Source organism: Meira miltonrushii (assembly GCF_003144205.1).
Source record: "Meira miltonrushii strain MCA 3882 unplaced genomic scaffold FA14scaffold_4, whole genome shotgun sequence".
Lineage (NCBI taxonomy): Eukaryota > Fungi > Basidiomycota > Exobasidiomycetes > Exobasidiales > Brachybasidiaceae > Meira > Meira miltonrushii.
The window spans coordinates 440443-467546 of record NW_020289946.1 but is presented as its reverse complement, the minus strand read 5'-3'; the positions used below and the strand labels follow the sequence as shown (position 1 = coordinate 467546).

The following is a 27104-nucleotide window of genomic DNA, read 5'->3' as shown; positions in this document are numbered from 1 at the left end:
AGGGCAGTGCTATGGGATAAATTGTGACCTATTGATGATTGCTCTATTGATGTTATGTTTATGGTACAAATAATCTACATTACCACTGCAACGACTCAGCCGTTGAGCCGTTGCGGGAATCGACTGCTGCTTCCCACCTCTTTTGTAGTTCGATCCGAGCTGTCAACTCGTCTTGTGTCTTATATTTCTCATACAAAATCGGACATTCCAAATTCACACATGGTGTATGTTCACTTGCTACATCACCATTCGCACAAGATGAACAGATCCGATCAATACTCCATGCACGCTCTTCATACGATCTCAACTCGCTTTCCACCTGAAAAGACGTTGACGACTCTCCTTCTCGGCAATCCAAACAAATCTCCTTTTCCGACGTCGATCTACAAATCAGGCACACGTCTGCCCGATAATGATCCAACAGCCTTCCACCTCCTAATCCGAGCCCAGCCGCCAAAGCTGATTTCGTCGTTGTAGAAGATGATGCCTGCCGATCTCGCATCAATGCGGCAAGCGAATACAATGTCGCATTCACTTCCTCAATCGTCAAACGCAAGAAAAAATCCAAATGATCGGAATGAAGAGAAAACGAATATGTATATACAAGTGCTAAGTGAGTAAAAATATGATGTAATGGATACAGAGAAAATGTCCTTTTTAATGGGATGAAGTCATACGCTTACCAGCAAATGAGCGCTTCTTGCTGGTCTGCGTATTTCCCGATGGGTTGCTCCACGTAACCGTTGGAATAGTACCACATTGTTGGTTGGGAAGTGACTTAACCGTATCCAACGGCTTGGCACTTGGGTTCACTTTTTGCACAACTCCTTCTTGTATCATTGTGCCCAGCGAGTAAAGATCCATAATGTTGTTTGGCTCTGCTTGGATGGGATTTGAAGAATGAAGTGCCTTCCATGTCCAGAAGATACTTCCAGCTGACCATGAGTAACCAGAAACTTCGGTGTTGTAGAACTCTGTGTTGAATGAAGAAGTTCCAACACCATTTGCAAGAGAGAATTCCGTTTGCACAACGGGAACCGGGAATTGAGACGATTCTTGTGCAATAGTGCACACTTGTGAGATGATATTGTTCGCATTAGGATTCGACGGGAACCAACCTGGGTATGGGTTATTGTTGAATGCAATGTAGTTGGGATCCTTGCCGGTAGCAAAGTCAGCCCATGCTTGGAATGGGTTGTTGAGGAAGCCGTGATGGAATTGCATGATAAAGCCGGCGTTCTTCAAAAGATTGTAACTTGTTTCGTAGTATGACGTCAACTGAGAAAGTTTACCCGAATCCGTTCCTGGCCTTGGCTCATTGACAGGGCAGATGGAATGCACCACACTCGAGTAATTGCTTGCTTTGACCCAGTCAATGGTGGCATTCAAGACGTTGTAGCTGTAACCAAAGTATTCACTGTTGAACCAATTGATCGTTCCATTATGACCTGAAGATTGATCACCATTCTGTGATCCTGGCATACCATGCAAGTCAATGAATGCATACATCCCACGATCGTACAACCATCCAAGCACCTTCTGCAATTGATCAGTCTGACCTGCCTTGGACAGGTATGGTTCACCTTGAGCAGTGTCAACAAATGCCCAATAGCCGACTGGAATACGGACGGTGTTGATACCCACTGACTTCATCGTGTCAAAGTCACTCTCGTTGATCCACGTATTCCAATGTTGTTGAAGTGCTGAAAGTGCTTTGTCATTACCCAAAGTCTGGGTGAATCCCCACTCATCCCAAATTGGACCGTTGCCAACTTCACTAACGAACCAATCCTCACTAAGCCAACGTTCCAACACAAGCCAATTACCGATTGAAACACCGACCATCTTGGATTCTGGGTCGGTCAGGTTCCATTTTGGTAGAGGCGTAATGGGTTTGGAGGAGGTAGAACCAGAACCAGAACCGTTAGTGCCTGAATTTGAGCCGGAATTGCTGCTCCCGCCCTTTGAACTACTTCCGCTTGCATTATCGTGGGATCCGTTGGCGATATCATTGGTCTTGTGCGATCCAACAGCTCCTCCAACTGCACCTCCGACTACAGCACCAACGATCACCAAAGCGACTAATCCTGTGATGAAAGGGTGGCGCTTAATCCATCCCACGATTCCACCTCTTGATGCACCGTTACCAGCTGCTGCACCAGCTCCTCCGGCAGCGCCAGCTTCTGTTGCTGCCGCTCCACCATTCTTCTCGAAATAGTATGTGTTTTTGTTGGAATCTTGTAAAGGTGAAGGGGACAAAGCGCGGTTGTGGGGGTCATACTGCGAAGCAAAGGCGGTATTATCTTGAAAGTTTCCACTGTACCTTGTATCGAAAGTACCCGGCGTACCTGGCGTATTTGGCCGATTGTGCTCTTGTAAAAAGTTTGGATTTTGCGGCTCAGTCATTTTGAATGAGAGTAATGTGATGGTAAAAGAAGGTAGGGATGATGGCGGGAAAGAGATGGATGAGGGTGAATCTAGTAAAGGGTGCAAAGGATTCGAAATAGAAGCCCTAGCTAGATCAATCAATCGTTCGCTAGCTCATCCTTGTTTTCTTTTTTTCTGGGCCTACGGGCTATATATTTGTGCGGATAATGACACCATCTTCCGCCTCGCATGAAACCGCACATAGTCAGTGTCTCCTTACTTGAATGCAAAGCGGCGGTTCTAGGCAGCGGCACACGGGGAGCAAAAATCTACACAAAGTTAGCTAATGAGGGCATGTAAACATTGTGCAGTTGAACTATTCGATTTACGCTAGTAAAATGAATTGCGCTTTGGACTGTTCCTGTGCCTTGCGCAACCCAATGTGGATTAGCTTCACATACATACAATGCGTACATACCTGTACTGTTTCAGTCACGTTCTACCACTGAACTCCGTAAAATGCATGCGCAAGATTAAAAGCCCACTTCTTGGCATGTGCGGGAAGGGAATATTCTTTGAAGTGGGCGAGGCACAGGCCCTTTGCGTGCATTAGCGTGCATAGGGGCGCGCGACTCCGACAACAAACTCCTGTTACAAAATTCGGCAACGGGTTTGCTGGATGTACTTGTTTGTTAAATTTTTTATCCCAAATAAAATGATTGCTTGTAACCAAAGGGTTAGCTGCCCTCTGAGCAGTTTGGGGATGCGTATCACTAGTATATCACACTAGTATCACCGCCATGATAAGATGACTGGTTCGATTCCAGTAGGGGGCAATTTCTTTTTTTCCTTTTTTATTCTTCTTGACCTCTTTTTTGTGGATCACTTTTTTTCTATTTTGCGCTCCCATCCTTCAACCATGCGGGAAGTGTCTCGATCAAAATGTTCCTGAGTGCCTTAAGCAGGAACTTAACCCTAACATCACTATCACACAAAGAATGTGATCTTATATAAATATCATTCATTAGTACATGCATCTATGATCTCAACGCAAAGCTTCGATTGATCGACCGAAGATACGGACATGAAGCCAATCTAGCGCCACAGAAGCACGACAACGGATACCGAAGAGCATGCTCCAATAAGCACTACTCCATGCCAATCCGGTAAGGAAGCCACCGGAAGAAAGTTGAACGCTTCCGTATGGCAAGTCCAAGATGGCCTGTTCGGTACCGATGTAAGCCATTGCACCACGATTGGTGTAGTGGAAAGGTTTTAGGGTTGCCTTTGTTCTTTCTAGTTTACGTTCAAGTCTGCTGATTTCGGCTGTTTTTTCTGGAGATTCAGGTTGTTGACGGGTTTTGATTAGCTTTGCTTCTACTCTGTCGATTCTGGCTAAACTTTCAAAGATTCCGGCTAAATAACGACCTTGTTGATTGGCAACTTGGGCGGTTGGTGGAGCATTGGTTGCTGCTGCATCTCCGATTGCAAAGATGCTTTCTTCGGCGCCTAATAGGCGGAGGTTGTCATCGACTAACAAGCCACGACGGTTTGTTTGTTCGTCTTTTAGCTGTTCCTGAAGATCACGAGTGAGTGGTCTGGCTGTGTTTCCCGCTGCCCAAACCAGCATTCCGGTTGGGATGTTGACAATTTTGCCGGTTGGATCTTGAACAGTGACGGATTTCTCGTCAACGTCTTTTACCATGTGCTTTGTCAAGATTTGAATTTCATTCTCTTTGAAGACGTGTTCGGTGAATTCGACGAGGTTCTTGGAGAAGGAAGGAAGAATGTTGGGTAGTGCTTCGATCAAGGTGACGCGGACACGACCTGATACTGCTGGGTACCATTTTGACAAATCATCCCGAACGAAATCACGGAATTCACTGCTTGCTTCTACACCAGTTGGACCACCACCTACTACGACAAAGTGTAAGAGACGATCGATTTCTTCTTCTGACTGACCGAGGAGAGAAGCTTTCTCGACGCTAAAATGAGGGGGAGAAGAACATGTCAGTTGAAATCCCGCAAAAGCACACCAGGTGAATCAGAACCCCTGCACAATTTATCGACCATTCTGAGACTTCCCGAAAGGGAAGCTCGGTCCGATAATGTAGATAAGGAAGATTTGTGTGTTATTCATCCTTTTGTGCAGACTCAAACAAATACTCACCAATCCATCAATCTTCTCCTGATTGATTCGGCATCACTTAGCTCTTTGAGGAAGAGACCATGTTTCTTTACACCTTCGATACCGAATGTTTGGTTTTGACTTCCGACCGCATACACCAAGTAGTCATAAGGGATTTGCACAGTTCCGATACTTCCATACATATCACTCTTGTCTTCAAAGGTGACAGTCTTGCTCTTTGGGTCAACTTTTGTAGCTTCTGCTTCGAGAAGTTGGACTTCCCGATCCTTGTAACGGACAATATGACGAGTAGGTTGGGTGATTGAGCGACCGTTCAAGGTTCCGACAGTGACTGAAGGCAAAAGAGGTGTGAACAAGAAGTAGTTGTATGGACTGATAACAACCACATTGTAGTCTTGCGTATCGATGCTGTCAATCAAAGCTGTTGCTCCCCAACCACTTCCCAGGATTACCAAAGTCTTTTTGCTTGGATCAAAGGGTAATTGCTCGGCAGGAGGATGGTTTGCTTCATAGATAAAGTATCCAGCGGCAACCAAGAAAGCCAAAGAACCATATCCCAAAACCAACTTCGCCTTTCCAAAGAATCCTCTCTTCTTCTTGGGGGAAGGCGCAGATGGTGGAGGTGGTGGGGGTGCGCTGTTGAGTTCGACCTTGACCGGAGTGGCTGGCGTGACCGGTGTGGCTGGTGCTACGGGTTCAGCAACAGGTTTGGAAGGCTTTGGAGAAGGAGTGTTGAATTGTGGTGGAGGAACGGTGGCATCTGTGGTGTTGAATCGTCTCGAGAGCGGCGTCAGATTGACAGTATTTCTCTGCACAACTCTCGACACTGATAAACCTCGAAAGGCGACATTTGCACTACGTTGAAGCATCATCATTTGCCAAGCTGTTTAGATGCTATTCACCTATCGGTGAGTGAGCAAGGCAAGATGGATGATGATGACGAGCAAGGATCTCCTTTTCCCTATTTTATCATGAAGTGCAAGCATTTTTTTCCGCATTGGAAGATAAGCACTGCAGCACTAACGAAAACTTTTTCTACAACATCTTTTTAGCCCAAAGATTCGCGCCAAAAGGCGCTTAAGAGTAACACAAACACAAATTTACGCGAATCTCTCTCGTTGTGCATTGAAATGCAGCCACTTCGATTGGGTAAAAGGCGGCGTTCGGTACGCCCTAAAGAGGGTTGAACGGCAAACTCTGCAAACAACGTTCCTGAGATCCCAACGGGTTATAGGTAAAATACACATTCAATTGCAAGTTTTTTTTTTACATGTACACAGAAGAACTTCTTCCGCCCGGATTCATCAATGCAGTCATTCCTATTAGCGATCGTTCAGCAATAGCAGCATTTTGCGAAGTAGATGGTTCGCCCGGTAAAGTGGTGTCGGATAACCTTGGCGTATTGGGAGCATTTTGAAAAGCATCAGAGTTGACACCTTCGAATCGTACCCGACCGTTATTCTTTTGTTGTTGTGGTTGTGATGATACAGATGAGGATCGAACGCTTTCGTTCTCTAAAACAGATAGAGATGTTGCTCGACTTGGCTTGTTGGAAATTGCAAAGGATTGCGCCATCCATTCATACCAAACGCGGTCATTCGATGTTAGACGCCAAATCGAAACATCCAATTCCGATTCAGCGGCCAGATAAAGCGGTTCTTTGAATGGAAAATAGAGTGGGAACCATGAATTCATCCCTTGCGTTGCTCGGCTTGGGTCTGGATGGATTGACAAAACAACGTTCCCCCAAAGATGTGCTTCAAATGAACCTGCTAAGCCATGACAAACAGATTGGCGAGGGATATGAAAGGTGTGTGAAGATAAACGCACGTTGTGGGCGTTTGTGAGCGGTAAGCCGTCATACGATAATGGCACAGCAGGTGGCGTAGAATGATCAAATGTCCAGCAATGTTGCACTTCCGGCATTTCCTCCTTACCGCCACGACCTGCAAGGTAAGTGACTGCACGTAAGAGCACCACATATGGCGTTTCGGCTGCCTTTACCTTTCGATCTTCCGAGGAAATCCCTGAGCTGGCTTGAATCGGTGTTCCTTTGGACACTTCTGCATACAGCTTTGGCGTTGAGATTGGTGTGATGTACGAGCTATAGGCACGTGGAATACAGATTCCATTCGGCTTCAAGATCCGCATTGCCCCGTCCAAGCATTCTGGGCTTAGTTCATTATCGCCAAAAGATCCAAGCAATTCGCTGACGATGATGTCCGCTTTCTCGCTGGGTGAGATTTTTACCGTTCTCATATCTCCCATTTCCACTCGTACAACATCTTGTCCCCATTCGTTAGTTGCTCTTTCACGCAAGCCAACGATCGCATTTGGGTTCTTCTCTAGAGCAACAACCTTGATTGTTCTCGATGCTTTACGTGCAGCTTGAATACACCGACTCACCAACGGCCCACGACCAGCACCGCATACCCAAACACTAATGATATTCTTGGGAGGTAGCGAAGACAACGCTTGATAGACTGCCTCTTCATACTTTTCATACTTGATCGAATCAGCTTCAAATGTGGCATACGTTTGTCCTTCCAAATTGTCAAATAGCGGCTGCAATGGAGCTTGCAGGTAATCAGAGTATGAGCGAACCTGTAGATCTGTTTCAGTCATATTGGAGGTAATGTTTCGCTCAGTGTGTCGAATGTACTGCTCATAAGCCGCCTGTCCTCCTCGAGTATGGTTCTCTGGAGGCGTTTGCGTACCCGTCAAGATAAAGGCAAGTTGAGGTGCTTTGACCGAAATGATGGAACGCAAGAAAGATTGTGTTGCTTTTGATAGAACGGGATAGCCTTTTGCATTACTCAAAAATGCCCTCGCTGGTAGCCAAATGTGTGAGACCGGTTCAGCGTTCCATCTCTCCAGGATAGCAGGAGAAGGCAGAGGTGCTGAAAGATCGATAGCAACACCCAATCGTGCGTTAAATGCACACACCGATTGAATCACATGCCATGCTTGCCAACTCCAATCGTCTTCTGAACGCATCTGTGCTGTACCGTTGGAGCTATTACTGGAAATACTCAAAGGCCTGGCGCCAACTCCTGTTTTGAGCATCATTTGAGCTGATGCATATGGGCTGGAGATCGGTAGTCTGATAGAAAGGCGCATGAAATGACCGGCAGCTGGAGCTTCTGATCCACGAGAGACAAGACAGCCTGCGATTGCACGGGCATAGTCGACGAGATAAGGACGACATGCTGGATCGCTGGATGGGGGAGGAAGAACAACTTGCAATATTCCCAAATGCGAAGCGTAAGAGAGTTCTTGGCGTAGTGCAATTTCCGAGTCTAATCGAATACCTTCATCCCAAGAATCAAGCTCGATCCATGGACTGATGATTGCAATCACGCCATCGCTATCCTCATACTTTGTAAGATTCAATTCGCTCGGATTAAAGCTTGGTGACTTTCGCCAGGCTTCAGCTTCTTTTTGGGTTTCATTGATGGGTGATGTGTTGCTTTCTCGAACACGTTCTGATCCTTCATCGATCCTTCCAAGCGTTGGCGTGACAGATGAGCTCAATGTTGTGCCTGCAGGTGCCGTTTCAATTATATGCTTTCGGCTACTACTTCGTACCATCTTTCCCGCTTTTGTAGCACCATTCAGAGCACCTTCCATCGGCACATTCAATCCTCCCGCTCCGCTTGCCTGTGCAAGTACTTCCCAGCTACCTCCCATACCTCCTGGATCGCCTGCTGCAAATGCTTTTGATGCATTTCCTCCAACTGAAGACGCGGAAGTAGACGCAACTGTTTCACTTGGAGCCAAGCATAATCTACTCCACCTCTCTCTCCAGCGTTCGTTGGCGAGCTGGACTGTTATGCTATCGTACCCTTTTGCCTTTGTGATCGCACGACTACGATTGCTGGGAGATAGAGATGCTAAAGCGGCTGTCAAAAGTGCTTCCACTTTTTGATTTGTTCCTTGTTTTTGAGATAGTGAGATATTTTCCATTACTGCTTGTAAGCTTGCAGGTGAAGGTCCTGTTGCTTGTGATAATGCATTGACATGAGATGCTTCCTGCAGAGTATCCAATCCACCTGGATGTGGCCTTCTCGGCTGCGACGGAGGAGGTGCTTTGAATTGTGCTGGTATTTCATCTTCAACTATATCGGGTCCGAAATGTACCGAGGAAGTTGGGACATGCAGAGAGACCGAGCAAGTATTTGTATTACCGCCATTTTGGGCTGACGACATGGTTCATCAATGCCAGATGAGATGTGAGAAATAGGGATGGTGTTGGTTTGGAGAAAGAGCAACACCCCCGTCATCCAACTCGCGTCTTAATTTTTCATTACGCGTGGTGCTCGAAGTAAAAAAGTTTGGCGAGACGTCTCACTAGTACATTACAGGGCGGGGTGCGTGAAGTCATACGTTGAAATACAGCCATGCGAGTATATGCATGCACTCTTTTTCACCCTCTCTCCTTCATCCAACGAAAATGTCATATCAATACTCTTACGGTCCTCAAGGTGGTGGTGGCGGCAGACCTCCACCTCAACAACAAGGTGGCTATCAGCAAGGCGGTTATCAGCAAGGTGGCTATCAGCAAGGTGGTGGATATGGAGGTGCCCCATATCAATCTTCGCAATATGGCGGTGGTGGAGGTGGCAGACCACAAGCATTCAATCAGGGCTCTGGACCACCTCCAGGAGGCGATCCTCAATTGTGGAGTTGGTTTATGTCGGTCGATCGAGATGGAAGTGGTCAAATCAATGCAACCGAACTACAACAAGCTCTCGTCAATGGAGATTGGACGCCATTCTCCACAGATTGTGTTAAGTTGTTGATGAACATGTTTGATCATGATCGTAGTGGAACAATTACCTTTAATGAGGTGAGTGCATGTAAGACGTGTGTAGTGGTACCATTACTTACCTTCTTCCCTCTCTGCAGTTTGCTGGATTGTGGAAATATATTCAAGATTGGCAGGGCGTCTTTCGTCATTTCGATGCTGATAGAAGTGGTTCAATCGATCAAGGAGAGTTATCCAGGGCACTATCAAACTTTGGCTACAACCTCAACCCCCGCCTCTTGCATCTTATGACACAAAAGTTTGGTAAGTGGTAAAGACTCGAAAACTAACAGAGTATGAAAAACCATTCTAAGATTTGCTCATGCAGTCACTTCTTCCGATGTCGCAGGTAGTACACGTGGAACGATCACCTTTGATGGGTAAGTTGTAGAACAAAGCGAACTTCGTACAAAGCTCTCACATCTTTCCCCCCTCAACAGCTTTGTGAGATGTTGCGTGGTCGTCAAGACCTTAACAGAAAGTTTCGCTCGCCGTGATGTGCAACGTACTGGTCGAATCACAATTTCCTACGATGAGTGAGTGGTGCGGTGCGCTGTTTACGGGACATCTTCTAACCTCTTTGCCCCACCTCACAGCTTTATGGATATCTGCTTGTCTGCGCCATGAGAGCGTTCGATAACATGTAATTATAATTATATATGTGCAATACAAGAAAGCATGTGAAAAGCAACAAATCCGTTTCCAGGAAAGCCCCCCTCACACTTTTGCCAAACCTGCCTCAACAGCCATGGAGAAGAAGATGCTTTGTTTGTTTTTGAGTAAGGCTTCTGGTGAGTCCAGTTCGGCAATTTCTCCATCCTTGAGTACCAAAACACGATCAGAGTCCAAAATGGTGTTCAATCTATGGGCAATCGTAAGGGTGGTCCCGTTGAACTCCTTGCGGACGACTTCTTGAATTTGATCATCTGTTGTCAAATCGACACTGGAAGTGGCTTCATCCAATACCAAGATCTTTGATCCCCTCAGAAGCGCACGAGCAACGCACAACAGTTGACGTTGTCCAGCTGAGAAATTGGAAGCACCTTCTGTCAACATGGCATCCAATCCACCCTCCAAAGAACTGACATGCTCTTTTAACCGAGCTTGATCTAATGCTTTCCAGAGAGCTTCATCGGAGTATTTTTCTCCCGGATCGACATTATCACGCAATGTACCTTCCCATAATTGAGGATCTTGCGGGATAATAGCCAAAGAAGAACGCAACTGCTTCAAACCCAGTTTATTGCTTTCCACATCATCGATCCAGATGCCTCCTTCTGCAGCTTCAATAATTCGGAAAAGCGCCAATGTCAAACTAGATTTTCCCGCTCCCGTTCTTCCAACCACACCGATTCGCTCGCCATGCTTGATCGTCATGTTGAGCTTTTTAAGAACAAGTGGCAACTCTTTGCGATAACGTGTTGAATATCCCTTGAATTCGATTTTGCCTTGCGTTGGCCAATTGGCAGGCGGTTTGTATTCGGTTTCGTAGGGTGCCTCTGGTTCGGTTTCCGTATAGCCCATAATTCTTTCAACTGAAACGATATTTTGTTCCACCTCTGAAGCAGATCGAACGACCCAATTCAACGTTTGCGTTGTGGAAAGTGCTTGTGACATCATCAAACCAAGCAAACCGGCATCCATTCTTCCACCTGAAGCAACCAATGCAACCGCAAGTGTGGAAGCGATTAGAATCACAGTTGATCCAATAAATTCAATCCGAACAGCCAACCAACGATTGCAAGTCACTGAAGGGAAGTAGCACATTTGATTACGATCCACACGGGCTTCATTTGTGGCAATAAATCTTGATTCTTGTCCAAATGCTCTAATCGTGCTCAATCCTCCCAAACTTTCTTGGAACCATGTAAAGATTGGTGTTTTACTAACGGCATCCAATCGCTTGATTTCACGAGATGTGGCGAGATAGTATCGCAACACAGCACGATAAATGAAACCCAGTGGAATGATGGCCAGCAAAAACGGTGGCACACTCACACTGACAACGACCAAGACACCCATAACAACGATCATCGTTCGGAAGAATCCGTTCAAGACACGAGGTAAAACTTCATCAACCACATTGACATCTCGTGAGAACAAATTGAGCAGACGTCCAGTTGGAATCGTTTCAAACCATTGCAAAGGCGCACGACTGATACCGCGGAAAAGACCATCATGGAACTTCTTTGCGGAGGAGATGGCTAGCCAGGTATAGAGAATGAATGGAGCAATACAAATAGCCAAACTTGCCAAAACACCTACCAATCCATACAAGGTCAAATAAAACCTCGTATCAGCAGGCTTTCCACCGTTTGTCTCACTGTTGTGCGTACCCCATTGCTTCAAAACGATATCACGGGAAACCTGCAAGACTTGCGTCATGACCTGTGCAACAATGTAAAGCGTGAACCCAACCATGCTTGCACTCGAAGCATATTCTTTGTACACGTTCCAGCTCACACTGCCTTGTTCAGATTTTTCTCGTTGTTGTCTTGTCTCACGAAGTTGACGAACGGTTTCCTTTTTGATCTGACGTTTAGAGAGAGGTCGAGGTCTGTGCATAGAAGCTGTGCTGAGGCGTCTGTGTAGTTTGGTTTCTTTGAGTGATTCTTCTCCATGAGCGCCATGTGCTAATTCTGTATCGTAATCGATCATTTCATGCTCGGGCTTTTCAGGATCGGGTAAAGTACCAGTCTCTGCAGCCTCTTCTTCTCCTCGATGTCTTGCAGCTTGCTTACCGAGACCGTTGATGAGATTGTAGATATCTCCCTTAGCAGCCATGCAATCGGAATATGTACCACGTTCTTTCAAAAAGACACCTCTTCGTAGAGATACGATTTGATCGCATTGAGGAAGGTAGGCGACGGTATTGGTTGTCAAAATTCTCGTTTTCGACTTGAGCATACCTTCTGGACCAATGACATGTTTGAAAAGATGTGCACCGACATGAGCATCAACGGCAGCAAGTGGATCATCAAGCAGATAAATATCAGCCCTGGCATAACAAGCTCTTGCCAAAGCAACACGAGCACGTTGTCCACCAGAAAGCGAAACACCCTTTTCTCCTACTTCTGTCATGTCTCCATCCGGCAAGATGGCCAAATCCGGTTCCAAAGCACAAGCACGCAAAACACGTTGATAGAAATCAGGTTCATAGTTGAGTCCAAACAGGATATTGTCACGAACGGATGCGCCCATACACCAACCGCCTTGGGTGAAGTAAGCAGTTCTACCACGAACGATACATTCACCATCCGTTTTGTGCATCTCGCCCAAAATTGCAGCCAAGAGAGATGACTTTCCATCACCCACTCTTCCCAAAACGGCCAACAATTCTCCCTTGGAGACTGTTAGATCCAACTCAGCCAATGTAGGAACAGGTTGTGTTCTAGACCATTTGAATTCGGCTCCTTTGAGTTCGATTGTGTTGGATATTGTATCGATATCCGCCTGTGCATCTGGCAAAAGTGGATCAAGAGGCTGTGGTGGTAGGATGAGCTTACGTGCATTTCTGTCCAATTCCCCTGCATCCAAGAATGCCGAAAGACGACGAGCAGAAACCAACGCTTGAATGATGGCGGCCACAATACCTGCAAGCATGGCAAGTGGGAAAGATAACAATGCATACAAGCTCAAAGCAGGGAAAATGACATCTGCCGTCAATGGCTTGTCGGGATTGACGACGCTGTAAACGATGAATGTTGAAAGTGAGACAAAGAATGGGATTGCCGTCCAAAAGAAGTTGAAGAAAGCATTCACTCCTCCGCTCAATTTCAAAAGTGATAATTCCTCATCATTACGAACACTGAAGAGTTTCTTCGAGAAGGCCTCCTCCCAGGCGAACAATTTGATCGTTTTGATGTTTGTCAAAATTTCGTTCATCAATCTTGTTCTCTTGTCCTTGACTTTCATCGTACGTTCGGAAAGAGAGCGCATATATCGTGCCAAGGCGGTGTTCAACGGGACTGAGACGACCATAATTGCAACACCGACAAAACTTGGCCATCCAAGCAAATTATACAATGAAACAAAAGCCAACGTCATTTGGAACAAAGCCGACCAAGCAATATGTCCATACGTACACAAATCCTGCAAACGTGTCGCATCAACACTCATCAAGTTGACAATATCACCTGTCGCGCGACCCGAACGATCTTCGTTCGAGAGCCTTAAAGATTTTTTGTAAATGGCGCTCACCAAACCGGCACGAACACGCATTCCAGTAGTGAAGCATCTTTGAAAGTATGCATGTAAGAACGACGTTTGAATCACAGCCACCATGAACAAGAGAGTAGCAAAGAAGAATCCGTGAAAGGCAGGCTCTTTGACAGCGTTCTTGTCTTCATACGTTTGCACAAATTGCAACAGCCTGCGAAGCAATTGCGGTTGTGCAAAAGCCAATGCATCTTGGGCAGCCTTCAAAGCGGCAGCAAACAAGAATGGTCCTCCGTATGCCATTGCCAATGTAGTCCAGAACATTGGTTTGCCGTCTTTATCGCGTGTTTTGCCGTACCATACTTCAAATCGTTTTCCCAAGTTTTCGCCATCTTCACCAGGTGGCAAGGACCACATGTCTTCTTCCGTCAAAAATTTCTTTGAGCCAAGAGACATCATTGGCTGCATCCAATGGAAGGATAGCCGGGAGAAGATATTGGCCACATTCTCCGGGCACTCCTTCTCGCCAGTGTCTGCACGAGCATCTTCTCCTGCTACTGCATCGCTGGAATCGCTGCGAATGCTGAATGTACTTGGATTTTCTGCTGAATCGTAAGAGCTCTGTGGCTGATGACGTGATGTTCCATTACCGTTTGCAATTGTCTTTTTCGGGTCCCCTCCTGCACTTGGTCTGGGTCCGCCTACTTCCACACCAACACACTCTAACGCAAATACGATCAATACCAAACTGACTCGGGTCGCACGGAGAGCAAATTCTACCATGTTATCCTGAATTGGAGGCGAAGGAAAGGTGACCAACGTACGTAATCTGATCAGAGAAAAGACCAAGTGTATCAGCCAGAAAAAGAGCAAAACAGTTGATGAACGTCTTTCGCGGGTATGATTGTAGTGTTGAAGAGGTAAAGAAAGTGCATAAGAAGCCAAAAGAGCGAGAGATGCGAGGAATCGAATGCTGGTGATTTTGCTGGATCCGAAGGACAGAGAAACCTCTAGTGCCGCACAAAAGCATAGAATACCGACCAAGACATGTTTGAGGATCAGGATCGTGTGACTGGCGTGCGATAGTGGCTTTGCAGGGATTTTCATTCTTTGAGAAATCGTCACCGCAGCACAGATTGCCAGCAACACTCCCGGTACAATGGTCAAAACGGCATCTTGAAAGCATGGCGTGAAATCTAGATCACGAACTGTAGAAGATGGTCCCCATCCTTCAGCGTTATCGCACATTTTCCCCAAAAATGATGCGGTATGTTGATCATAGCTGAGTGGGGCATGTATTGAAGTCACATTGGACAAATTCGCAGCCTCATTGAGCAACAAATGCGAACCCAGAGAAGAACCTTCACCTGTAGCAATCCATGGATCTGATGCTAAATGATTTGCGGGAGAAATGGAAGATGCATCTCGAAGCAGCCTTTGTGTACTCTGCCATACATTCGTCATCCCGCTCATCATCAACTTTGACGTTGATGAATAGGCAGACGACATGATTGCGATGATGATGGCAAAGACGGGAATATTTGCATCAGAAGATGTACTTGACTATCAAGAGTTTTTCTTTTTGCGTTTCGTAGCACTTTACCCGTTGAATAAAACGCCCGTGTGTAAGTTGCGCCCTGGGTAAAAGTTATAAAGGCGTTCTGCATTGGCTTACAAATAAAACACATCTTACGCGTGCGTACATACAGATCAGCAACTTTATGCATTAAAAAATATTCCTTTCGGCCGGTCCTTAACGCCGTAGACTAGAACATGGCAGTAGGTCATTCGAGCATCAGTGTAAATGGTGTGAGAACAAAATGACAGCCAACAGGAGCATTTAATCACAATTAAGGAGCTTCGCGTGAAGAGGAAGGTTCAACGTCTGCTTACATCAGCACTTGTACAACGTCGGTCTTGTTTGGACCGACTTTTGACCGCGCAAAATACGCGGAGCCTGTCAATCTAATCAAATCCGCGGTTTATCACCAAGTCATCACGATCATTTGTTGATTGCAGAAGAATACCTCCACAGAATGTGTGTTTGTTGTGATGATAGAAAGGGTTTCAGCCAAGGCGTGCAAGCTGGTCGAAGACATTCGGCCCAAAAAATTTTTTAGGCACTTTATCTTTAAAATCCATTTTTTTGCGCTCATGCACGTCAAAATCGATTTTGTATTAATTTTTATTTTGTATTCATTTTTTAATACGCGTAGAATTTTCGGAAAAAATCGCTCGCTTCCGCTTTTTTTCACAGACGGCAATAATAATCTCATCTAGTTTCAATCGGATTCGTATAGGTTCGGGTTAGGGTTAGGGTTAGTTTAGGGTTAGGGTTAGGGTTAGTTTAGGGTTAGGGTTAGTTTTCGGGTTAGGGTTAGGGTTAGAGTTCTAGGGATTTTTTTTTGCTTGTTTTGACTGGATCTGTGAACTTAACGAATTTGTATTGATTTTCTTATTTTTCGACGCGTTTTGACTGAAAAAGTGCCGTTTATTTAGAAAATTAGCTCACTAGCGTAAAACGTGCATATTGTATTCAATCAAAAAATTGCAAAAACACTGCTCAAGTGCCATTTTGGGCCGAATGAGCATGACCGTGCAAGCTACGTAATGTGGCCTTTTCTACATGAAATTTAAAGTTAGGCCTCGTCCGCGGCGGTCTAATCGGGTTGGTAAATGTCCGGGACATTGACTGTCTCTCCACTCCGCGTACACAAAACAAAACGCGGCGCGATCTTATTACCCAGCAAAATAATCAAACGGATCACAAGCCCGAAACAAAAAATACTGCGAATGCATTTTAACGGGCGTCATTTTATGCATAAAGGGTAGAGGCCTGGAAGAAGAGGAGAGTTCGTCATACCCTTTGACATTTTCTCCTTTTTTTTATCATCGAGATCTCTCGGGTGAATATCATCTCATCTCTTTACCACCATCTCATTCCCACAATGGAGTCTGTCCGACGTGAAACATCGCGTGTCTCGCGCTCTAGCATGCAAAGTCATGGTAAATCAAGTTCTGTTTCTGGTACAGGTGGCAGTCCAAGCAGACCTTCTTTGTTATCCAAAGCATACCATAGCGTTTCCTCTCGTGGCTCTCGATTGGGCAATCGCAATCAATGGCAGGAGCCGGAACAATTTGATCAAAAGGCCGCTTTCACTGGAGTATCAGGATACGGCATAGATGGAGAAGGGAAGCAAAAGCATATTCAAGGCTTTGATGGAATCTTTCCCGTTCCTCATCCCGATTGCAAACCTACACCACCAGCAAAGTTGACAGAAGAACAACAACAAAAGTATGAAGAAGTTTTCGAGCACTTCAAATCCCAAAAAGACTTCCCAGTCTCCCTCAAACCGGAAGAGAAACGTCGTGAACCTTTGAGCGATTGGGAAAAGCTGCGTATGGTAAGCAAGGAGAGCATGCTGCGATACTTACGAGCAACCAAATGGGATGTCAGACAAGCAAAGAGGCGCTTGACGGAGACGATTGCATGGCGTAGAGAATTTGGCGTGGAAAATCTCAACCCTGAAGAGATGGCAAAGGAAGCAAGATGCGGAAAGGAGACCGTTTTGGGGTATGACAAATATGCAAGACCGGTGCACTACATGCATCCACATAGAAGCGATACCAAAGAATCACCGCGACAAATGCAATTCGCTGTGTTTTTGTTAGAGAGATGCATCGATATGATGCCTCCTGGAGTGGAGCAATTGGCGCTTCTAATTAATTTTGAACACAAGAGTCGCAACCCGACCAGCATCGCCAATGCCAAGCTGATGTTGTACATCTTGCAAAACCATTATGTGGAAAACTTGGGTGTGAATTGGTCAGTGAATGTGCCTTGGGTGTTCAAGGTATTCTGGAATGCAATTCAGCCATTCATTGATCCCGTCACAAAGAATAAATGCCATTTCGACGACCCAGTACGAAACCAAGTGCCTGCTGATCAGCTCAGTGCGGATTTCGGCGGTGATGTAAAGTCTGCATACGACCATGATGCTTATTGGCCTGCCTTACTCAGAATCACAAAAGATAGACGGGATGCAATGTTGCGGAGATTCAAGGAAGATTGCAATTCAGAAATCGGCGCTTCTGAATGGGTCATTCGCGGAGGTGACGATCCCAATTCACCTTTCGCTCTTGCCCTGCAAAAATCTGAACCAGTGGGACATGAATCTACAACTACATCGACAGACAATTCTTCTAGTATAGCTACACCTACAGCCGTTGAAATGCGTGACTCTTCACCGTTGGAGTTGTTCAAGACTCCACTGGATCAACTCAACAAAGATCCCTTGGAACGTACATTCAGTTCGACCACACAAAGCAGTGATGCACACCATACACAAAAGCAACCAGTTGAAGCACCTAATCTAGAAACGACTGCTGAAAAGCCAAAGGAAGAAGAAGAAGAAACCAAAAAGGCAGAAAAGGAGCAGCAAATGGCCACATCCGATTCCCCAAACGCAAGCCCGCACAACAAGACAGCTTCCACCATTTTCAAAGAGATGGATCGTAAATTGCATGCCTCGAAGCTATTTGCCGCTTTTCATCCTGATTCACGTAGAAGTGCATCGCAAGATCAACCTCGATCGTCTAGTGATGTACCGCCTGCTGCTGAAAGTAAAGAGCCGATCTCACCAACATCAGAAGCTTCGGTACCTGCTCCTCATGAAATTCTAGCAGTAGCAGGAGCAGCAGGACCACAAGCGGCTGCAGGAGCGGTTGGATCGATTGTTGCTGATCAAGCATATTATGGTATGCAAAGGGTAAAGAGTACGGCAGGATCAACCGTCTCCAAATTAACTACTGGAGCACAGGAGAATCAAGTTGAAGGTGCCCCAGCAGCAGAACAATTGCCTCCTTCTCTAGAAGGAAAAGGTGTCACTGTTTTATTCTTTGCTGCAGCAAAAGAAGCAGTAGGAGGAAAAGCGAAGCACATTCTACTGCTACCAACAGATGGAACAAACGCGGTCACTCTCAGTGCTTTGCGTGATCATATCTTGATCACATTCGAAAAAGATCCTCCTTCTGAAAAGTATGATGGTGCTTCTCTCAAAAAAGTGATTGAAGGATCCAAATGGTCTATCGACGAGAGCATGATTGATGAAGATGAATTACAGTCATTCCTCATTCAAGGAGGCGAGACTGTTGCCATTATTCCACCAGTTTCAGGTGGATGATATTTATACCGAGCATTTGTAAGAATCAGATGAAATTATATCTCAGGAGTCTCTACACTGTACATAGGTTTGGTCTGCGTTTAAGCTGAAGCTGCTTCCTGTTTCACAGCATCACCTCCTTGAGTCTCTTTGGCGGCAACGGCTTCATTTTCAAAACTGACCATACCGTTCAATCCCCATCTTGACAACATGGCCTTGTCTTCATCCCAACCGGCAGTAGGTGTGGTAAGCATTCTGTGACCTGTAAAGATTGCATTTGCTCCGGCCAAGAAACACATTGCTTGTTCTGATTCGCTGAACAGTTGACGACCGGCAGCCATACGAATGATTGAGGTTGGCAATACGATACGTGCAGTTGCGATTGTACGTAACATAGTTTGAATGCTTACAGGTTCATTCTTTTCCATTGGTGTTCCAGGAATGGCAACCAATGCGTTCACTGGGAAACTCTCCGGTGCTTCGGGTAATTTACTCATTTCCCAAATCAATCCAACACGATCCGACTCTTCTTCTCCCAATCCCAAAATTCCACCAGAGCAAACGGAAATACCAGCATCACGAACAGCTTCCAATGTGCTCAAACGATCATCGTACGTACGTGAAGTGACAACTTTTCCGTAATATTCACGACTGGTATCGAGATTGTGATTGTATGCGGTCAAGCCGGCATTTTTGAGTTGTTTTGCTTGTTCGGGAGAAAGCATGCCCAAAGTTGTGCAAACTTCCATTCCCATTCCACGAATTTCACTGACCATCTCCAAAATTCGATTGAATCCACGCTTTCTTCCACCAACTTCACGCCAAGCAGCGCCCATGCAAAAACGTGTTGAACCATTCTCTTTTGCTCTGCGTGCTTCTACCAAGACTTCATCAACTTCGCTCAATTTGGAAGGTGTTGAAGGGGTTGTATAGCGAGAAGATTGACTGCAATAACCGCAATCTTCACTGCAACCACCTTCTTTGATGTTCATCAATGTGCATAGTTGGATCTTGTTTGCTGGTTGTGTGGTTCTGTGAACGGTTGCTGCACGGAAGATGAGGTCCATCAAGTTTCCGTTGTAAATCTCTGATACTTCTGAACGTTTCCATGAACGGCGATTTTCAACAGAAGACGAAGATCCCTTTGTTGCCAATAATTCAGGTGATAATCTCTCTTGAGGCTCTACTGCACTTGCTCTTCCTCTAATCAATTTGGGAGCAGCAAAACATTTTGAGGTTTGCTGCCCACTGATGCGCAATAATGATGGTGTTCGTGACATTTTTGAGTATGTGATGGTGAAAAGGAATGGTCTGATGACCGCTTATCGTTATGCATTTGTTCGTCCGGACTGCTTATTGGCCGAGGGTGAGCAAGGCACCTCTCCAGTGTTTGCTACAATCTTCCTGGCGATTATCGGTAGCGCGACGTTTAATTTGGCCCCAACCTTCCACTTAGCTGTGGGGAGAAGGAGAGCAGTGTTGGGTTCAGGATCTTCACGTGAATCGAAAAGGGGGTCCGGGGGGTTGTTCACACTACAACTCCACAGGACCGGGAATTTTCACTTTTGATCCGGACAACCATTGTGATGCAAATACTTATAGGCCTGGTGCCGATCATACGAGGAGCACGATGTCGATTATATTCCTCAATACCGGAAACAGCCTTGAATACCTCCGCCACAAGAAGGAAAGCACAATGGAAACGAATGCAAAAGAATCCAACTCATGCAGATTCTTTGCAAATTCGTGTAAAAGGCGGTCAAGGCGGTGATGGTTGTGTGGCATTTGCACGAGAAAAGTTCAATCCTTATGGTCCACCTTCCGGATCAGATGGAGGAAATGGAGGTGGGATTGCGATACAAGCAGATCCTTCTATGCAATCACTCGCACGGATACCGGGACAATTTATCGGAGATAGAGGCGAACATGGCTCGGGAGATTGGCAGGCTGGAAAGCAAGGGATGGATAAAATCATTTACGTTCCAATAGGAACGGTAGTGCAAATCGTTCCAACTGAAGTGGCCGAAGAGCACAATAGGAAACAGTATGAGGCTCTCCTCAAACGTAAGTTCAGATCAGCATACATGCGAAAACGTCGAGTCAAAATGCCACAAGTGCAAGATGTTGATGGAGAAGACTTTACACCAGAACAATTGCGGGAACAGAGAGATTCTGTTTGGCGCCACTATGCCGGTGCTGTTGGCCATCGTGTTCCAGAAAATGAGCAGGTGGGTGAGGAGGAAGTGGAAGAAGAGGAAGCAGACGACGAGTACGAGGATCTCACAAAGCGGGAAAAGAAGCAACAAAAATTCATCGACATTGATGAGGTAGCCGACTCTGAGTCGGATATTCGGGCTTTGGGTCGATCATTCAGGGAAGCAGAGCGACGTCTTGCGTTTCGACTGCTAGATGCAGATGTCGCACAACAAGAAATTGGAGATACGGATGTGATCTCATTCGACATCACACAAGAAATGGATACACCAAAGACAATCGTTGCTGGAGGCAAAGGAGGTTTGGGAAATGCATATTTTGCCTCTTCTGCCAAGAATCGAAGTCCAACTCTAGCCACCAGAGGTTCATCAGGTGAAGAAGCAATCGTGCATCTCGAATGGAAATTCAAAGGAGATGTCGGATTGATCGGATTACCAAACGCCGGCAAAAGTACATTCCTCAAGTCCGTTTGTGCTACGGGAGATAATGTTCGCATTGCCAATTACGCCTTTACCACTTTGACACCCAATGTTGGTGTGGTACGACTGGGAGAGCAGAGTTTGTTGGGGATCGACGAAGGGCCGATTGTAGAGACACAAGAAGAGACAGATGTCACACAGAAAAAGCCTGTCAGATCTCGCTTTGGCTCTGATGAAACATCTCGATTTATCTTGCAAGACTTACCCGGTTTGGTGGAGGGCGCCTCCGACAACAGAGGATTGGGACACGATTTCTTAAAGCATATCGAACGTTGCTTAGCATTGTATTATGTCGTTGACGTGAGCAGCACCGCAGAAGCACCTTGGGATGACGTACGATTGGTGTTTGACGAATTGGAAAAGTATCGAGAAGGATTATCGGAAAAAGTACAAGGTATCGTTGCCAATAAATGTGATGCTCTAGATGTCGATGGAGGAGATGGTGAGGCCAGAACCAAACTTCTCAAGCTAAGGGAAGAGGTGAACACCATTCACGGTCGCCCTGTCCCGGTTTGGAACGTGAGCGCAAAACATCGAATGGGCGTTGAACGTGTTGCCCGTGCAATGGACAAAGCTGTAAAAGCACAACGAGAAAAATCAAAGGCACAATCAAATGTATTTTAAGCAATGACATTCCATGTATACTATCTATTCACGATGAAGAAGTGGGAGCAGAAGCATTGGCATGAGCAGCAGCATTTGCGCCAGTAGCGGGTATTTGCGGACCAAAAGTTGCCATCCCAGCAGAAGCAATGATTTTTGTTTCATCATCTGCTTTTGAGACGGAAGCACTCGGTTGCGCTTTGACGGTTTGCTTTTTCCATTTGTGAATTCTAGCAAGATAAAATAATCCATAAGCCAAAGCGATATTGAAAGCAATGTAAGCAAAAACGATTCCAATCACACGGAATCTATCGGCAGATTTGAAGGAGAAAGACTTTGTTCCAACGGTTGCCAAGAAATCTTCTCCGAATCTGTATTGACAATAACCGCATTGTTCACTTCCGTTTGCACCAGGTAAAACTTCATAATAACCAGACCCACGTGGTGCTTGGTCTAATCGGGAGGAAAAGCCGGATAAGTATTGATCACATGTTTGACCGGCAGGTGGGTTGATGAGATTCAATTCGACGGGTGAGCATCGGATAGGCTTGTCTTTGTAGATATCTCCCAACATTCCTTCGATCAGATGAGTAAATGGACTCAATGGGAACATCCAATAACGCCAGAAAGCAGGCATCAAAGCAGCAGGTTGTGCAACACCAGAGAAAACGATGACGAACGAGAATAAGAGTGAGAACAACAAAGAAGCCAGCATTGGATCAGGTGCCAAAGCAGCCATGGCAGACGCGAATGTTTGAAAGTAGATTTCGTACAACATGATAATACCCCATCCATATGCTGTACTTGCACTACCTTTTGGAAGATCGATCATGTACCACCAAGGAATCCAATAGAGCGTTCCACCCAGCAAATTCCATGGAATCTCTACCAATAAAGCAGCAGTAACCATGACCGGCCAACTGTACGCTTTCGAAGGTTTTTCACGGGCTTCGAATTGATTGCGGAACAAGAGAAATACCGGCTGCAATTGTTGTGCAAGTGAAACACTGGTAACGAAAGCCAAAAAGATGGCAAACAAGACATTTTGCAAAGAAGCGAGAGTCTCCTTTGATCCTTGCGCCCAGAATGAACTTGCGATGAATAAACCTGCAATCAAATTCAACATCAACTTTGCAGAAAGGTAAACGGGAGAACGCCAATAATGAACAAATGCACGCCAAATGACCATTTTGAGTTGTGTAAAGACAGAAGTGGCATACTCTTGATTTCCTCGTTTTTCATCTTCGGCCGATCTGGGGATACTGCCTTGCTCGGCACGAATGCGATCCAAATCTTGTCGCAGTTGGGTGTACTGTGGACTTTGCAAAAACAAATCAGGCCAATCGAGCGTCTTGCTTGCATCACGATCAGCAGCAGAAGCTGCACCAGCACCGATCACATCCAGAATATATTCCGCTGGATTTTCGTCTGCATCAGGTTTGCGGGAAGCATGTTGACTAAAGTATTGCAACAGATTGGTAGCCTGCGGTCCAATGTCCCCAAAGAAAACAGTCTTACCACCACTTTGAAGCAGGAGTAGCCTATCGAATTGATCAATTAACTCCGCTGAAGGTTGATGGATCGTACACAAGATTGCTTGACCGGCTGAAGCGACTTTCTTGAGGAATCGGACGACACTCCAAGCAGCTTGGGCATCGAGACCAGAAGTAGGTTCGTCAAGGAAGAGAAGCAATTTTGGTCGGGCAGCCAATTCAACACCAATCGTCAACCGTTTGCGTTGTTCTACACTCAAACCATTACCCACAATACCAACGATCGCATCGGCGAATGACTCCATTTCCAACATTCTGATCACCCTTTCGACGTACGACAACTTTTCTTCTTTAGAGATTTCTGCAGGTTGACGCAGTAAAGCAGAGAATTGCAAAGCTTCACGAACAGTTTGTGTGGACAAGTGGGTATCTTGTTGTTGACAGTATGCCGTATCTGCTTGGAAGGATTTCGGCAAGGGCTTACCGGCAACCTCGAAAAGTCCTTGTACGACACCAACATCAACACGTTGTGCCAATACGTTGAGTAGAGTTGTCTTTCCTGCACCTGTGGCACCCATAAGAGCGGTCAATTTACCAGGTGCCACATATCCGCTGACGTTATTGAGCAATCTCTTGGATTTTCCGCCTGCAACATTGATGTCATAACAAATGTCTGTCCACGCAAAGATTTCATCACTTGCTTGAATTGCACGTTTAATTTCTTCATCGTCTTCATTTGTAGGTGTTTCCGCCTCTTTGTGGTGTGTTTGAGCGATTTCACCCTTTTCTACATCTGAGTTGCTGGATCGCAATGCTTCTTCTTCATCGATTAGTCGTTGTGGAACCTTGTCACGCAAATAAACCAACTGAGACCCACTTGCAGAAGGATCAACTTGCCAACCAGAAGCAAAGGCATAAATGAAAATGAAAAAGATAAAGAATCCAATAATGATTCCAACATTTCTTCCGCGATTAGCATATTCGTATCCGTAATTGACGCTTAAATATCGTAATCCATTAATGGTTGTCTGACCAGGAACGGATCCTGTGATTGTACAAACTTGATTCTCAGGAGAAACGTTCTCGTAGCCAGGTCCCGATGGAACTACACCAACGCAAGGGATAACTTCCAAATTACGAAATTCGTTCGTCATTAAAATTTCAAAAGCAAACGATATTGGATTGCAATAACTTAACCATTTCCACCAAATCACCATCGAAGGACGAGGAATAACGTATCCTGCATATAACGAAAAGTTGATGATCAATAAACCGGCAAACATTGTTGCAACTGCTTCTGATCGTGTCACGGCGGCACAGCAACGGAAAGCTGCTACCAAAACGACGGTAAGGAGCAAAGTCGTGAAGAAGAAGATAAAGAATGCACTTGCAGAGTAATAAAGCCCAGAAAGGAAGTAGAGCGGAATGGCAAACGATAGCACCATCACCACACGTAAGACGATATCCAAAAGCGTGTTAGCCAATGCATCTGCAGCAGGATGCAAGAATGCAAACCTGTTTTGACGAATGACGATCGGACGTTGAGCATAACCCAAAGTGACTTCAACAAGCGCATAAAAGGAGTTGAAAAGTGTAGCAAAGAACAAAACACCACCACGACTGAAAAGACCGGCAGTTGTTTTAGGCATTTGGTAAAAGACTGATCCGATAATCAGTGCTTCTACGACCATGAAAATGGCTGATGCACTTTGTACAACATAATCACCAATGAGAATCTGCGTACGTCTTTGAATGGCGAGACTGATTTGACGTGCCCAAGAAGAAACATAGCGAGACGTCTTGCGAGCATGAGCGGATCTTTCTTGGTAGACTGCAGTCAAGAAGGAAGTCTTTGCAGATTCATCTTTGGTAAATCTTTCTTGCATTTGCGTGATGTATTGTCGTGTCTCTTCTTGTGATCTTTGCCCTTGAGGAGATGAAAGCCAGTACTGAACAAATTCATCCGGTGAACGAGGAGCGCGATTCTCATATCCTTTGCGAACGATACGTGCCGTCGGATCGGTCAAAGCTACCATGAAATCAGCCAACGTTTGACGTGGATGTGGTTCGTATCCCATCTCATAAAAGTACTCTTGTGCTTCCAACAAGGGTCCAAAGTAGATCTGTCTCCCTTCGTACAGCAAAGTGACTTTTTCAAACATCCTTGTGAGCGATTGACCGGCTTGATACATGCTTGAGATGAGAGAGATTTGAGTTTCATCTGTAAGTGTACGTAAAGCCTGTACAACTTCTACTGCCGTTGAAGAATCGAGACCACGGGTGGGGTTGTCGAGTAACATCACTCGTGCTCTTGTCGAGAGTGCCTCACCAAGTGTTACCCGTCTAGATTCACCACCTGAAACACCTCTTAGGATCTCATTACCGATTTGTGTAGAGAATGTATGTCGCAATCCCAAAGCTGCGCCGACTGTATTGCGTACGAGTTCAACGTATGAGGCTCGCTTCTTCGAGGTGGTTGGGAATGCAGCACGAACTTTATCACCAGGTGTACGAGCCGAAGCAGCAAAGCCCAACGTTTGACCGACGTTTAGAGTAGGAAAGTTTTGATCATGTTCTGCAACATATACTACATCTCCTCGTAAAAGAGTCTCAACGGATTTGTGTGTAAATCCTTGATATTGCACCTCTCCTTTCACTTCACGGAATCCATCTCGGTAACTTGCCAATGTTTTGAGTAGTGTTGTACATCCTGCACCTGGTCTACCTAAAACCAAACACATTTCACCAGGTTTGACCACTCCGCTAAAGTTGTGCAGAATGGTTTTGATTGGTGGTCGTGTGATTGTTTGATAATGATGTCCGAATCGAAATGGCTCTATGAGAATGCTCAAGATTGTTGCATTTTTACCAACTCCAGCACCTGTTCCTGTTACTGTAAGTTGATCGAATCCTACTCCCATTGGTCGACAAGTGATGTGTAGCTGTTCATAACTTGCCACAATTTCACGTAACAACTTGTGCAATGCAGTTGGAGAGAGAAGTTCCTCTTTTTCTCCCTTGACGGGGATTGGACCATCTATGATCTTTTCTTCGATCTCATGATCTTCTTCGGTTGGTGAATGAGTGATATTGTTGCTATCCTCATTCTCATTCGAGATTGAATGGGAGGTAGACATGATCACCTACGATCGCAATGTGATGGCCGTTGAGAGAAAAGAGATTCATGACCCATGCTCGAACGTGCCGAACAAGGCAAGATGGCACCAGGATAGAGAAGAAGAATGACAAATTCTCCGCGGAGAAAAGGGTGAGTAACGTGCACTTTTTCAGTCTTTCCCCTATTTGTCCGTATGTACCATGATGTTAAAATCAGATGACCAAATCTTGGACCCCTCGTTGTTCATCATGTATGTGCATGTACGCACGTCAAAAGAAAGAACAAACAGAATAACCGTTGAGAGTGTCAAAGTGCACACATTCAATTCCCGCCAGATTTCCGCGCTTAATTTGTTGTTAGTCCATGGAGAAAACGCGTCTTGGCTGAAGTGCATATAAAATTTCACTCTTTTTTTTTTTATAAAGAAGCAAAGAATTGGTGATGTTCTGTTTTTGTGGCAATCTTCTCATTCTGTCACACGATAACTTCATCATGACGAGATATGCCAAATTGACTGGAAGGAAACCAGAGTATAGCAAAAGCAGTGCACAAGA

The 27104-nt window shown here is 45.5% G+C and overlaps 10 protein-coding genes across 10 annotated transcripts; 3 read left to right on the top strand and 7 right to left on the bottom strand.

Annotated features, from left to right (window-relative positions):
* Positions 1-68: 68 nt before the first annotated feature.
* Positions 69-535, bottom strand: FA14DRAFT_161971 (uncharacterized protein). The gene has a single exon (XM_025499366.1). The coding sequence runs from the start codon at positions 500-502 to the stop codon at positions 80-82; it is 423 nt and encodes a 140-aa protein (XP_025352902.1). The 5' UTR covers positions 503-535; the 3' UTR covers positions 69-79.
* A 12-nt stretch (positions 536-547) lies between these two features.
* Positions 548-2677, bottom strand: FA14DRAFT_161970 (glycoside hydrolase). The gene has a single exon (XM_025499365.1). The coding sequence runs from the start codon at positions 2404-2406 to the stop codon at positions 658-660; it is 1749 nt and encodes a 582-aa protein (XP_025352901.1). The 5' UTR covers positions 2407-2677; the 3' UTR covers positions 548-657.
* A 685-nt stretch (positions 2678-3362) lies between these two features.
* FA14DRAFT_161967 (putative NDE1-mitochondrial cytosolically directed NADH dehydrogenase) lies at positions 3363-5507 on the bottom strand. Its single transcript, XM_025499364.1, has 2 exons — positions 4538-5507; positions 3363-4352 (listed from the first exon to the last, which is right to left on the bottom strand). The coding sequence occupies exons 1-2, from the start codon at positions 5386-5388 to the stop codon at positions 3413-3415; spliced, it is 1791 nt and encodes a 596-aa protein (XP_025352900.1). The 5' UTR covers positions 5389-5507; the 3' UTR covers positions 3363-3412.
* Positions 5508-5564: 57 nt separating this feature from the next.
* Positions 5565-8788, bottom strand: FA14DRAFT_75823 (PRMT5-domain-containing protein). The gene is made up of 2 exons (XM_025502838.1): positions 6586-8788; positions 5565-6483 (listed from the first exon to the last, which is right to left on the bottom strand). Exons 1-2 carry the CDS (start codon positions 8723-8725, stop codon positions 5783-5785), a joined length of 2841 nt encoding a protein of 946 aa, XP_025352899.1. The 5' UTR covers positions 8726-8788; the 3' UTR covers positions 5565-5782.
* A 181-nt stretch (positions 8789-8969) lies between these two features.
* FA14DRAFT_125549 (EF-hand) lies at positions 8970-9950 on the top strand (the record flags this gene model as incomplete). Its single annotated transcript, XM_025496710.1, has 5 exons — positions 8970-9365; positions 9425-9587; positions 9652-9703; positions 9764-9859; positions 9920-9950. 5 exons carry the CDS (start codon positions 8970-8972, stop codon positions 9948-9950), a joined length of 738 nt encoding a protein of 245 aa, XP_025352898.1.
* FA14DRAFT_161964 (uncharacterized protein) lies at positions 9937-15078 on the bottom strand. Its single transcript, XM_025499363.1, has one exon. The coding sequence runs from the start codon at positions 14988-14990 to the stop codon at positions 10041-10043; it is 4950 nt and encodes a 1649-aa protein (XP_025352897.1). The 5' UTR covers positions 14991-15078; the 3' UTR covers positions 9937-10040.
* Positions 15079-16696: 1618 nt separating this feature from the next.
* On the top strand, positions 16697-17608 carry FA14DRAFT_111713 (CRAL/TRIO domain-containing protein; the record flags this gene model as incomplete). The annotated part of the gene is made up of 1 exon (XM_025495954.1): positions 16697-17608. A coding segment is annotated over one exon (912 nt), but the record flags the coding sequence as incomplete, so codon positions are not given.
* Positions 17609-18454: 846 nt separating this feature from the next.
* Positions 18455-20076, bottom strand: FA14DRAFT_75711 (biotin synthase). Its single transcript, XM_025502837.1, has one exon. The coding sequence runs from the start codon at positions 19921-19923 to the stop codon at positions 18745-18747; it is 1179 nt and encodes a 392-aa protein (XP_025352895.1). The 5' UTR covers positions 19924-20076; the 3' UTR covers positions 18455-18744.
* Positions 20077-20349: 273 nt separating this feature from the next.
* On the top strand, positions 20350-21960 carry FA14DRAFT_149187 (GTP-binding protein Obg/CgtA; the record flags this gene model as incomplete). Its single annotated transcript, XM_025497392.1, has 2 exons — positions 20350-20817; positions 20884-21960. 2 exons carry the CDS (start codon positions 20350-20352, stop codon positions 21958-21960), a joined length of 1545 nt encoding a protein of 514 aa, XP_025352894.1.
* FA14DRAFT_161962 (uncharacterized protein) lies at positions 21941-26752 on the bottom strand. Its single transcript, XM_025499362.1, has one exon. It carries the CDS (start codon positions 26567-26569, stop codon positions 21989-21991), a length of 4581 nt encoding a protein of 1526 aa, XP_025352893.1. The 5' UTR covers positions 26570-26752; the 3' UTR covers positions 21941-21988.
* Between the last annotated feature and the right edge of the window lie 352 nt (positions 26753-27104).

Coding starts and splice junctions, on each gene's coding strand:
- FA14DRAFT_161964 (XM_025499363.1), bottom strand. CDS start 14,990: ATGTCGTCTGCCTATTCATCAACGTCAAAGTTGATGATGAGCGGGATG.
- FA14DRAFT_75711 (XM_025502837.1), bottom strand. CDS start 19,923: ATGTCACGAACACCATCATTATTGCGCATCAGTGGGCAGCAAACCTCA.
- FA14DRAFT_161962 (XM_025499362.1), bottom strand. CDS start 26,569: ATGTCTACCTCCCATTCAATCTCGAATGAGAATGAGGATAGCAACAAT.
- FA14DRAFT_161967 (XM_025499364.1), bottom strand. CDS start 5,388: ATGATGCTTCAACGTAGTGCAAATGTCGCCTTTCGAGGTTTATCAGTG. Junction 4,353..4,537: donor AGGAGAAGATTGATGGATTG/GTGAGTATTTGT, acceptor CCCTCATTTTAG/CGTCGAGAAAGCTTCTCTCC.
- FA14DRAFT_75823 (XM_025502838.1), bottom strand. CDS start 8,725: ATGTCGTCAGCCCAAAATGGCGGTAATACAAATACTTGCTCGGTCTCT. Junction 6,484..6,585: donor AATCTCAACGCCAAAGCTGT/ATGCAGAAGTGT, acceptor TGGTGCTCTTAC/GTGCAGTCACTTACCTTGCA.
- FA14DRAFT_161971 (XM_025499366.1), bottom strand. CDS start 502: ATGCGAGATCGGCAGGCATCATCTTCTACAACGACGAAATCAGCTTTG.
- FA14DRAFT_161970 (XM_025499365.1), bottom strand. CDS start 2,406: ATGACTGAGCCGCAAAATCCAAACTTTTTACAAGAGCACAATCGGCCA.